Source organism: Sapajus apella, unplaced genomic scaffold (genome assembly GCF_009761245.1).
Source record: "Sapajus apella isolate SASKATOON/1434 unplaced genomic scaffold, GSC_monkey_1.0 scaffold6, whole genome shotgun sequence".
NCBI lineage: Eukaryota > Metazoa > Chordata > Mammalia > Primates > Cebidae > Sapajus > Sapajus apella.
In genome coordinates this window covers 15,107,900-15,121,327 of record NW_022436946.1, presented here as the reverse complement: position 1 = coordinate 15,121,327, position 13,428 = coordinate 15,107,900, and the positions used below count along the sequence as shown (strand labels likewise).

The 13,428-nt window shown below is 41.5% G+C and overlaps 1 protein-coding gene across 1 annotated transcript in view; it reads right to left on the bottom strand.

Annotated features, from left to right (window-relative positions):
* The window catches only part of ALDH8A1 (aldehyde dehydrogenase 8 family member A1), a 33,306-nt gene extending 20,225 nt beyond the window's left edge, over window positions 1-13,081 (bottom strand). The window contains exons 1-4 of the mRNA XM_032274722.1: window positions 12,675-13,081; window positions 6,205-6,352; window positions 4,510-4,665; window positions 1,570-1,719 (exon numbers count right to left, since the gene is read on the bottom strand). Of these exons, the coding sequence (XP_032130613.1) occupies window positions 1,570-1,719; window positions 4,510-4,665; window positions 6,205-6,352; window positions 12,675-12,812 (592 nt within the window). The 5' untranslated portion in view covers window positions 12,813-13,081. The remainder of the gene's footprint in view (window positions 1-1,569; window positions 1,720-4,509; window positions 4,666-6,204; window positions 6,353-12,674) is intronic.
* Window positions 13,082-13,428: the final 347 nt, after the last annotated feature.

Below are 13,428 nucleotides of genomic sequence, written 5' to 3'. Positions count from 1 at the left end.
ACATTGCTCTAAAGCAGATGACATAGATGTGGTTCGCATTCCTCCCAATCCCAGTGGAGAAACTGAGGGCTCAAGAGAGGAGCAAAGTGAACATGACAATCTCTGTATTTGTCAGGGGAGGAAGGTTAAGCAAAGTCAGCCCATGGAGGAAAGGAGAGACAGGCTAGCTTTGTTTAATGGGCTTCTTAGTTCACAAGAAATAAGATCAATGCTGTGCAAAGAAATGGAAACAGAAACCTCTCATGCACACCAGGTTCAGGGCAGACTGGTTGGGAAGGATAACTCATCGTGGATCCAGACGCGCTTGGTCTCAGGAGAGAGCAGTTAAGGGAACATGGGTCTGTGGCACCACCCCTGCCTCCAAGTCCCAGAAGAGGATAAGCCCCTAAGCCTAGTCCACTCTAGGGAACCTGCAGTCACCAGGCAGGGAAGAAATACGTCGCGACTTTGCAGACACCAAGGACTTCATTTTACAAAGAATGTGGGGTCTTTTGTAGTGGAGGAACATGGGAAGGGTTGGATCATTTAAATCACATACCCCACCCCCCACCCCTTGACCCCAGCTCCACCTCGAAGCCTCAGATCGCCACAGATGAAAACTCAGAGTCTCAGGCTGGGAGGTCTCATTCCTCTGCAGGACCCTGGGATCCTAAGGCCCAATGCCATTCCCTAAACAGCCTCCGTTTTAAGCCATCATCTTCCTCGTGGAGTAAAGAACTGGCTAGGGTTTACTGGAAGCTAATGTGTATGTCTGGGCTTCAAAGAAAGGTGTTCCAAAGTGGGAGCGAGGAATGGACTCTTACCCACGAGGCATTCTGTGGATACAGGAGAGCCCAGAAGTGCCTCTCTGTGGGCTGCATGGCAGCAAGGACTCAGCTAGAAAGACAGTGAGCTGTCTTCACCACTCCGCCGTCACTCCTGCCCTGGATGTGCGGTGACATAGCCAAAATGGGGACTTCTCAAAAGGGGCTGCTGGGGTCTCCTGCCTGCTACCTTCAAACAGTGCCAGCCTGTTCCTGTGGGCAGCTACATCCCAAGAACAAAACCCTGAATGCAGCCAATAAAGTATTAGCAGAAAAAGAACAAGGAGCAAACACGTGAGCCTTGATGTGCGAGGAAAAGGCCGTGTTGTATCAGCTTTCCAGTAGCGGTCCCTAAGGCAGGGAAAACTGAAGGATGTATGTTTCCATCTCTTGAAATCGGGCTACTTCTACAAGGTATTCTATAGCTAAGCAAACTATAGGTGTACCTAGCAATATTCTTACTGTCATCAAGTTTAACTTGAGATTCCAACTTAAATTTAAATTGACTCTCTGGAGCAGGCTGGTGTCTTTGATTTGATCAAGCTGTTTAAGTCTGTGTCATTATTGTGCTGCCCGTCACCCACCCTGGGGAATGGAACTGGCCTGAAGACAGGAAGCAGGGTGAGGGAACCCTGTGCGTGCAGGGGATTTCTCAGAAAAGGATCAGAAAGACAAAGCCCAAGACGTCACTGGAATCGACTGTGCTGCATAAACTATAACTTTGCTTCAACTCTGTGCTTGCCCCCCAACCCCAACACCTAGTTACCTGCTTTATTCAGGAGTTTGCACAACATCCACGCAGTCACTGACGTCAGCTCACTGGGCTTGGCGATCACGGTGTTCCCTGCAGCCATGGCTGGAGCTATCTTCCAGGTCAGCAAGTAGAGGGGCAAATTCCAGGGGCTGATCAGACCAGCTAAGGGATGAAAGAAGCACTGCCAATGACGGCATACCCCTCTGAGGCGGACTGGCCAAGCGGGGTTATTAATGCAAGACTCCATGCTGCAGGAAACTTAGCTTATTCTTCTGACTTCTTCCCAAGCTTTGCTTATTTGTAGTCACCTTCAGGGAAATAATTCTGAAATATATTTAAAGCAACTGTATCTTTTAAAACAGAGTAAAGTCAATATGATTTACTCATTTCTTGATGGCTCATGACTATGAACAACAGCAACATAAACTCCAGAGCTAAAGAGTGGACCTATCACATACCCAAAGGAATACAAATCATTCTATTATAAAGACACATGCACACACATGTTCATTGCAGCACTTCGCTGTTCACAATAGCAAGACATGGAATCAACCCAAATGCTCATCAATAATAGACTGGATAAAGAAAATGTGGTACCTACCCACCATGGAATACTATGCAGTCATAAAAAGGAATGAGATCATGTCCTTTGCAGGGAGATGGATGAAGGTAGAAGCCATCATCCTCAGCAAACTAACACAGGAACAGAAAACCAAACACTGCATGTTCTCACTTATCTGTGGGAGCTGAACAGTGAGAACACACGGGAACAGGGAAAGGAGCAACACACACTGGGGCCTGTGGGGTTGGGGGTTGGGGTCAGCGGGAAGAGCATTAGGGTAAAGAGCTAATGCATGCTGGGCTTGACACCTAGGTGATGGATTGGTGGATGCAGCAAACCACCACGGCCCACGTTTACCTATGTAACAAACCTGCACATCCTGCACATGTACCCCTTAAAAAAATAAAAATAAAACATAAAAAAGAGTGGTCACCTGTCACTAAACAGTTCCAGAATGTGATGCATTTTGAGATTTATAGACTGAGCTTTACTTTTTCAAAAACGTCTCCTTCCTCATTATTTTATCTGTCCGGCTGCTATTTCTTCTAACAAGTTTCTTTACCTTTATTTCAAATCTGTTGTGGGTTGAGACATAAGATCTCAAGCTTTATGTAATTATTCATAAAATAGGGGCCAGTCGGCTCTGCATGTTCCTTGTGAGGACTCTCCTATCAGTAAAGCCCACAACCTTTGGCACATGGATTGTGATATCATCCATTTGACTATTTGGATCTTTAAAGAAAAATTCTCTCTAGATTGTCACTTGTATCCTGACCATATAGGTTTGCTGGATAAGTAATATAACCAGCATCTAGACTGTGTCTCCATGCAATGTTCTGAAACTATCCAGGTTTCCAACCACAAAACACACAAATATAAAAATCTACCTTCTGAAAGGAAATGCATTCACCTTATTTTATACTCTTGCCCCAAGCCTGTGCTATGAAAGCAAATGCATCTTTTGTATTATTAAATTTCCCATTGAAAAATCCACTCTTTAGGGAATAACAGTATTTTTGCAGCAAAACTTATTAGTATACTTCTTAGGAGGAAGTAGAGCTTTCCACAATGCCTTGACAACATAATTTCTGAAGGGTTCAAAGAACCAAAACAAAAAGATTTCACAATTTTTTTCCTTTTAAGTTGTATTCATAAAATAGAACAAATTAAAGAGGGTTTTTTTTTCTCCGATGAAACAGTGGCATCTAGTGGACAGTTTTAGTCATTGCAGACACTTATAGTTCCTCCAAAGGTCAAGAAGTAAAGGCATGCATGAAGTGAAATAATTCTCAGTTCGGGCTTATTTATCACATACCTGGCACCATCCTATATGCCCTACACTTATTAATTTATTTAATATACATATATGTAGATGAAAGTAAATTATTATTCTAGATTTTCATATAAGATACTGAAGCACATAGAAGTTAAGTGACTTTCCCACACAATTCTAAATGATAATTTTTCTTTTTCTTCTTTTTTTTTTTTTTTTGAGACGGAGTTTCTCTCTTGTTGTCCAGGCTGGAGTGCAGTGGTGCCATCTCAATTACTGCAAGCTCCGCCTACCAGATTCAAGAGGTTCTCCTGCCTCAGCCTCCCTAGTAGCTGGGATTACAGGATCGTACCACCACACTGGCTGATTTTTGTATTTTTAGTAGAGAGAGGGTTTCTCCATGTTGGCCAGGATGGTTTTGAATTCCTGACCTCCGATGAGCTGCCCACCTCGGCCTCTCAAAGTGCTGAGATTACAGGTGTGAGCCACTGAGCCCAGACTGATTTTTCCTTTTTAAATCATAGGTAGCAAAAAATCAAACAAACAAAATCCTGGTATGTGCATTTACATATTTACTCTTAGCATCATTCTTTTCCCTATGTTTTTCCAAGGCAATATTCCAGGAATAAATAGGGAACATGAGGCCCCGTGTGGTGGCTCACGCCTGTAATCCCAGAACTTGGGGAGGCCGAGGCAGGAGGATCACTTGAAGTCAGGAGTTCGAGACCAGCCTGGACAACATAATGAAACCCTGTCTCTGCTAAAAATACAAAAATTAGCTGGGCATGGTGGCATGCGCCTGTGGTCCCAGCTACTCAGGAGGATGACTGGAGAATCACTTGAACCCAGGAAGCTGAGGCTGCAGTGAGCCGAGATCACACCACTGCACTCCAGCCTGGGTGACAGAATGAGACTCCATCTTAAAAAAAAATAAAGTAGGGAATTTAACACAAAGAAAGCAGACTAGAAATAGATTTTGGAGGCCAATAGATTTTAGGTAAAAGAAAAATATCAGCTCTTCTTTTTCCTTGGCCTGTTCGTTGAGGGCAATGCTATAGCATGCTGTGAGCATCTGCAAGCAGAACCAGGAGGCGGGCGCTCACTGAAGGCCACCTACCGACTCCCACAGGGGTCCGCACCGTGTAGTGCATGCAGCCCAGGTGGTCCATCTGCGTGCACTCTGACGTGTGGTGCAGGATGGAGGAAGCGAAGAACCTGAAGTTCTGCACAGACCGGGGAATATCCATGGTTCTTGCCAGTGCTAAGGTTTTCCCTGTAAGAAGCAAGCAACAGAAAGCACTGTTGGCTAATGGAGACACTCTGTCAGCTTTCACCGCACACACGTCCCATCCCCACTCACACTGAAATGGCCTGGATTCCTTCTAGCCTGGGGCAGGCATTCCTTGACCTCACAAAGAGTTGATCATGATTTGATAAAACCATAGAATATTTAGCTCTAAGATTGGAAACTGAGGTGGGAGGTTAAGCTGAGTCAATAATCTTTGTTTTGTAGGACTAAACACGTGATTCTCATCATGAATTTGCCAGATGCTACCACTTCACCCACACAAACTCTAGCAATTCAAAATCACGAAGCTTTATACCTGTGACAAAGGCATTGAAATATGGGGGTTAGGACAGTCGTATTTGCACATCACAAAACAAAGCCCTTTTATACACCTGTGATGTGTATTTCATGACCTTCCAACACAGGGTAGAGTCATCAGAAGGACGGCTGGGAATGCCCTGGCACGGGATGCTATGTGTCACCTGCTCGCCCATCACATGCCCTGCTCATCCTAACTCCTGGATAGAACAGAGAGAGAAACATAAGCTGACCTGGACGGTTACTGAGTTCTCTTTAGTGATGCAGGGAGACTGGCCAGGAACACTAGCAGAGAACTATTTTTGTTCTAAGGGCTTGGATTCAGGGGCTTCCTAATTTTTTGGTTGGTTTATAGCACACATGTAATTTTTAAAACTCTTTTGGGCAGCTGAGGTAGGTAGATCACAAGGTCAGGAGATGGAGACCATCCTGGCTAACACAGTGAAACCCCGTCTCTATTAAAAACACAAAAATTAGCTGGTTGTGGTGGCACGCACCTGTAGTCCCAGCTCCTCTGGAAGCTGAGGCAGGCGATCGCTTGAACCCAGGAGGCAGAGGTTGCAGTGAGCCGAGATCCCACCACTGCACTCCAGCCTGGTGGCAGAGTGAGACTTTGTCTCAAAAAAAAACAAAAACAAAAACAAAAAAACAAAAAACCTCTTGGCTTATCCTAACAGATATTCTTATAAAAATTTACAGGTATTTACTCCGTTACCCTGACCTCTGGGAAAAAGTGGGAAAAAAAATGAGAAAATATGTCAGGAATGGAATGGTGACTGACATATCAGAAAACATCCTAAACAATCTGACTGCGTCACTGCTTTTCGGATTATCTTTACTTTGAAATTCTCTGCTTAGGATGAGTAGGAGGCTACATGATCAGCCCTAGTTCTTCATCTCTTCCTATATCCATGCCCTTTGCTGTATATATTTGCATTTCCTTTCATCCAATGGTCGGAGTATATTTCTTTGCCCCTCCGCTTTTGGATCCAGCCATGTGACTTTCTCTGGCCACCTGAATGAGGCAGAGGCGGGCCAGATGCAAGTCCTGGCCTTCCTGGGCCTGGAGCAGGGGAGGGTTTGCTCTCCAATCCTACTATTGCCAGAGGAGCAGGTGCATGGGCTGGCCCGGTGGCCCCAGGAGGGGTAACATGAATAATCAGAGATGCCCTGAGTCCCGTGTTAAAATTAAGAGGTAACTCTCACCTTGGTCTTTGGATTCGGCCTGAGCAAACTCCTCCAGGGACTGCTCCAGCAAATCCGCCACCTGGTTCAGGACCCGGGAGCGCTCCTGGGGGCTCCGCGATGACCAGCCGGGAAAGGCTTCTCTGGCGGCCTTGACCGCAGCTTCGATCTTTGAGGAGCAAATGGGAGAGAGGGTCACCTTAAAGCTGTTACTCCTGAGGGAATGGATGGAACCAGAATCCTCAAGTCCCCACACACCTATTTTTTTTTTTTTTAGACGGAGTCTCACTTTGTAGCCAAGCCTGGAGCATGGTGGCACGATCTTGGCTCATGGAAACCTCTGCCTCTGGCATTCAAATGACTCTCCCACCTCAGCCTCCTGAGTAGCTGGGATTACAGGCATGTGCCACCATGCCCGGCTAATTTTGTATTTTTAGTAGAAACGGGGTTTCACCATGTTGGCCAGGCTGGTCTCCAACTCCTGAATTCAAGTGATCCTCTTGCCTTGGCTTCCCAAAGTGCTGGGATTATAGGCGTGAGCCACCATGTCCCACTCACACCTAATTTTGAATATTCAATATGTCCCAGTGCTGAACCACCCACAAAGTAGATGACACAGGTGTTTACATGACCAGCAAAGGAAAGGTATCACAGAAACAAACAAACACACTCCATTTCAACCAATGCATGCAGAATGTGGCAATCAGATTGTTAGAAAGAAGCTATTTGAATTTTAACAGATGTATATTTTCAATCAATCATTTCAGAAACTAGAATTTTTAAAATATTGTGGGCCAGGAGTGGTGGCTCATGCCGGTAATTTTAGCATTTTGGGAGGCTGGATTGGGAAAATTACTTGAGCCTAGGAGTTCAAGACCAGCCTGGTCAACATAATGACACCCTGTCTCTACACAAACTGTTTGCATGCCTGTAGTCCCAACTACTCAGGAGGCTGAGGTGGGAGGATCACTTGACCCCAGGAGGTAGAGGCTGTAGTGAGCTGTAATTGTGCCACTGCACTCCAGCCTAGGTGACACAGTTGGACTCTGTTTCAAAAAAATGTATATGTTATACACATATAATATATATAGTTTATATGTAATATATATGCAATATATACTATATATAATATATAGTATGTGTAATATATAGTATATACAATATATATAGTGTAGAAGAAGAAAATTAATCTAGGTATGTGGAATCTCTAAAGCTCCTAACTCAGCTGTGACATATCTTATAAGGTCTAAAATTTTGGGTGAAATCACATCCTCAGACTGTCATTTTCATTTGAAATAACTAATTATATTCATAACTTATGACTAATTTTTATATAATGGAACATGCTAATGAGTATTGCTATGCCCCTTTTACATATGAAAAAACGGAGCCACAAAAAAGTAACTTGCCAGAGGTCACACAGCTAGTAAGTGGCAGAATCAGGACTCAGAGCCAGATTTTGGTGGTTCCCAGAACCACGGGTTTCTCTGCCTGCTGCCTCATTCTGCCCAGGGGAAAGACCTTATTGAAGAAGAGGAGATTTGTGGCTGAACAGATGGCTTGGGTACCTGGTTTTAGAGTTACATACAAAAGGAAACAATATATGTATGGGAAGGCATAGGCAGGGTCAACTCATGGCCAAAATGTGATGTAGGCAAAATAATTTTCAAGTCCTTATCTGCTTGTCTCTTCTCTCCAGCAATGTCTAAGTAATATCTTCTCCAGAGATAACAAATCCCTAACCCGCATCTCACTCCTCTCCTTTCTCACATGCATGAAAAATTATTATAATCACAACTGGCTTCCACCACTGTACCCTGGCTCGGACTCAGAATCCTTTTCCAGAGGCTTCTGGTGGCCACGAGCATCTTTCTTGGAGCACTTGACCTGAAGCAATCTAGCCGCCTGAGCCTGTGCTAGCCCTCATGCAAAACCTGACCCACACCCCTCCTTCATTTTCCTTGTGCAAAGTCACTGATATGGTTAGGCTTTGTGTCCCCACCCAAATCTCATTTTGAATTATAATACCTACGCATCAAGGAAGGAAAGTGATTGGTTGGTGGGGGCAGTTTCCCCCATGCTATTTTCATGATAGTGGGTGAATTCTCATGAGATCTGACGGTTTTATAAATGGTAGTTTTTCCTGGGCCTCACATGCTGTCTTACCTGCCACCAAACATGACTGCTTCCCCTTCTGCCATGATTGTAAGTTTCCTGAGGCCTCCCAGGCCATGCAGAACTGTGAAACAATTAAATCTCTTTCCTGTATAAATTACTCAGTCTCGGGTAGTATCTTTATAGCAGTATGAGAATGAACTAATACGGTCACTTTCAGCTGAGCTGAAGTAAAGTATCAAATGATTCTCATCTTAATTAGAAATTTCTAGAAATATGGTGGCTTCACCTCAAAAACTAAATCTCTAATGTGGACCTGCAGACAGGTCAGGGGACGAGATGGCTTTGGTGACCTCCACCACCAGCTACAGCCATGAGGAAGCCCCACTGCCAGCCAGCAAGAAAACGATGAATTCCTCCAGTCAGTGTAAAAATCTGATCTTTTTGCTATTCAGAAAATTCAAGTTCACTAACATTTTCTAAGTTGCCTTATGGCATATCTTACGTTTATGTAATATAGAATACATATTAAGTACTATATACAATAATATGAGTATAAGCTAATACATAGAAAGAATTTACTATATGCCAAGCACTAAGGGCTTAACACATATGAGTCTGTTTAATCCTCAGAATGACACTGTAAAGTAGGCATCATTATTATCCCCATTTTATAGATGTGGAGACTGAGGCATGCAGAAGTTCAGCTCTAAGTCAAGGCTGTAGATACAAAGTGGTGGAGCTAGTCTTTGAACCAGCCAGTCTGACTGTAGTATGTGCTCATGACCACAACGCTATAATGCAAATATGCTATGCACACAGGTGTGCATGTGTGTGCACACATGTGTACATGACCATGGATCTAAGCATCAGAGATGAGAGTGTTAGCACTGTCCTCTGTAAAATAAGATTTCTTATTTAACATAGATTGTCCAAAGAAGCAAGTTGTAACAACCTAGAAATCTCATAATAGAGATTTCTATTACAACTTGCTTCTTTGTTTTTCATATTAGAGATTTCTAGGTTGTTACAACTTGCTTCTTTGGAATATCCATGTTAAAGGGCTTAGTGGATGCATACTACCAGACTTAAAATATACTACAAAGCTATAGTAACCAAAATAGCATGGCACTGGTATAAAAACAGACACATAGACCAATGAAACAGAATAGAGAACCCAGAAATGAATCCACACTTTTACACTCAACTCTTTTTTTACAAAGCTGCCAAAAATATGCATTGGTGATAAGATAGTCTCTTCAATAAATGGTGCTGGGAAAACTGGATAACCATACACAGAAGAATGAAACTAGACCCCTATCTCTCACCAAATCAAATCAAAATAGATTGAAAATTTAGATAGATGTAAGACCCAAAACTATGAAACTACTATAAGAAAACACAGGATAAATGATTTAGGACATTGATTTGGGCAAAGATTTTTTTGGGGTAAGACTTCAAAAGCACAGGCAACAAAAGCAAAAAAAAAAAAAAAAAAAAAAACAAAAAAAAAAAAAAAAAAACCATGAAATAACATCAAGCTAAAAAGTTTCTACACGACAGAGGAAACAATCAACAGAGTTAAGACAACCTACAGAATGGGAGAAGATATTTGCAAACTATTCATATGACAAGGGATTAATAACCTCAATAGCCCCCCAAAAAAATCCAACTTAAAAATGGGCAAATGGTCTGAGTAGTTATTTCACAAAAGAAGATGTACAAATGGCCAACCTGTATCTTAGAAATGCTCAACGTCACTAGTAGTTAGGGAAATCCAATGAGATATCATCTCATCCCAGTTAAAATGACCATTATCAAAAAACAAGAAATAAAGAAGGCTGGTGAAGATGCAAAGAAAAGGCAAGATGCATATGCTGTTGGTGGGAAAGTAAATTAGTGCAGCCACTATAGAAAACAATATGAAGTTTCCTCAAAACAAATAAAACTTCAACAACCATAGCAATCCTCCTACTGGGAATTTATCCAAAGAAAAGGAAATCGGTATACCTGTACCCCATGTTTATTGCAGCGCTATTTACAATAGTCAAGATATGGACTCAACCTAATGTCTATCAATAGATAAATGGATAAAGAAAATATGGTATAGGCCGGGCGCAGTGGCTCACGCCTGTAATCCCAGCACTTTGGGAGGCCAAGGCGGGCAGATCACGAGGTCAAGAGATTGAGGCCATCCTGGCCAACATGGTGAAACCCCGTCTCTACTAAAAATACAAAAAAATTAGCCAGGCATGGTGGCATGCACCTGTAGTCCCAGCTACTCGGGAGGCTGAGGCGGAAGAATCGCTTGAACCCAGGAGGCGGAGGTTGCAGTGAGCCGAGATTGCGCCACTGCACTCCAGCCTGGTGACAGAGCAACACTCCGTCTCGAAAAAAAAAAAAAGAAAAGAAAATACAGTATATACACACAATGGAATATTATTCAGCCATAAAAAGGAACAAAATCCTGTCATTTGCAGCAACAAGATTTGAGCTGGAGGATATTATGTCAAGTGAAATAAGCCAGGCACAAAAATACAAATATCGCATATTCCCACTCATTTGTGGAAACTAAAAAAAGTTGATCTCATGAAGGTAGAGAGTAGAATTATGGTTATCAAAGGCTGGGAAGGGTAGAGGAGAGAATCAAGGCTAGCTAATGAATACAAAAAAATGATTAAAAGGAGTAAGTTCTATTAGAGTGACAATGGTTAACAATAATTTATTGTATATTTCACAATAGAAGAAAAAATTTTGAATGTTCCCAACACAGAGAAATGATCAATGTTTAATGTGATGGAGATCCTAATTACACTGATTTGATAATGACACACTATATGCATGTATCAAAATGTCACATATGCTTATGAAGATATACAATTATTATGTATCAATTTTTTAATTTTTTTAAAAGGGTGTAACGACTGCAAAGCACATAGCAAAAGTTTGATAAATGGGAGCCACTGTTAGCAGTGCCAGCAATATTTTTCTGAGTGATGTTTTGGGAAACTGGACATGTCGTTTGTATGGTAATCATATTTTTCACGCCAGCAACGCAACTTCCAAATATCCTATCTGATCCCATAAGCAGATAGGATCAGATAGGATATTTGGAAGTTGGATTGCTGAGAAATTGAACATATCTATTACTCTACTAGCTGGTGCATCCATTCCTCATTCTATTATCTAAAAAGGGATGAGCCAGTAGCTGCAGGAAATAGTTCAGCTGAATTTGGCATGTTTGTCATTTTTAACTTCACTTTGGCAAACAAGGAAGAGTGGAAAACACAAAGCCAGATTTCCCACAGCTGTGTTAGGTCATTTTGAAGCAAACAAAATTGCAGATCATAATTTAACCAATGAATTAGCCAACATTTGCAAACATTAATCCCTAAGTCTAAAGGTTTATTTTTAATGCAAGACAGATTTGAAGTATTAACAAGAGAAAAAAATAGCAGTGTTCTTCAAAAAAAACTTTGCATGTAATACATATTTTTATATGAAGGCTATAATTATATTTTAAATAATCTAGTTCTTTGTGCCTTAAAGAGAACAAATTATAACCCATAAGACATTAGATGACTATACATACATCAGCTACACTTACCACTCCCAATATATTTACATTCTCAATGCAATAATTGATAGCTAATCAAATATTTTACAAAATTTCCCAAGTCAAATTAATTTTACATCACTAAAAATTGTAATACATATACCATTAAACATTTTGAATAAGAAAAAAGATGCTGTTAAATTTAACTCCAAAAATATATGGGAATTTGATTTTGAGTTTCATCATTCAAATGATTGATTTTATTTTACTAGGTATTTTGAAGATATGACAAATTATGAGAAGACAATTTAAAACAAAGCCCACAGTTTTTTGCCTGTCTGTTTTAGTAAAGCTACACATTTTTTTCTTTTTTTTTTTTTTTCTATGTTGCTTTGTGCATTGTTCTGTTTTGGTCAATGCACCAAGAAGCTACACGTTTTTTTTAATTCCATGGATATAGTGGTAAATTTAAGCAGTGCTTGGTGGAGAGAAGGGAATATTTAACAAAGTGATCATTACAAATAATACTTTGTACCAGACACTGATTAGGAAATGTTTGAGAATTACAAAAACAAAAACTGCACACACGGCTGTGTTAGGCTGGCTAGAAAAATGACTTACTTCTGAATATAGTAAGAGATTTGTTCTACGTATCATACAGTCCAGTCACAAGGTAAACCTTCTTAGAACCAGAATCTTCCTTCTATCAGTTTAACAATCCTACATCTTCCCCCAACTCCCTCTGCCTTTAGAAAATTGTTACCCATAATTGGCCAACATATTAAACATATTTCAGTCTTGTTTAAGTGCATATACTCACCTCGTCTTTTCCACTATTCGGAACTCTACAATACACTTCCCCTGTTGATGGGTCGTAAGAGTCTATATATGAGCTACAAGGTAAAAATTTTCCATCTATGAAGTTTTCCAGCATCAAAAGTGCCTTTGTTGCAGCCATGGCAAGGAAAAGTTCTGCCTTTCCTCTTTACGACTGAGCACTCAGGTTGTCCCACCACTGTCTGGACTCCTGAGCGAGTGTCCCAGATCCCCGCCCCCATATTTCCCTTTGCCAATCAGTGAACGTGGGAGGACAGCTGACGCTCTCAGAGGGCATTCCAGTCTCAAACTCAGAACTAAGAGGGCGGCTGAATGTTTCACAGACTCCTAGTACATTCTGTGACATGTATAATTGTGTGTAAAACTAAACAGCTACTTATGTGTTCATAGTCCTTTAAAATTGTCAAAAGGCATCAGTGCCTGTGATTTTATTGGGTTCACACCATCAACTGTTCATTGCTCAAACACTGATTGGATGCCAGGCCCTGAAACAAGTCCTCTACATGAATTTACTCATTTATTGCACACAACGATCCTATATGAAGCAACCATTACTTCCTCTCTTTTATAGAGGAAACTGAGCCTTGAAGAGGTTTGACCATTTTTCCACAGTCACCTAGTTAACAAGGGATGAACTGTAGCCCTTTAATCTCCAAGTCATACACTTTTTCCTCAGCGCATGACTGCTCACCCTGCAGAGGTGAGTGAAGACAGACACCCTCTTTCCATTGCTCCTC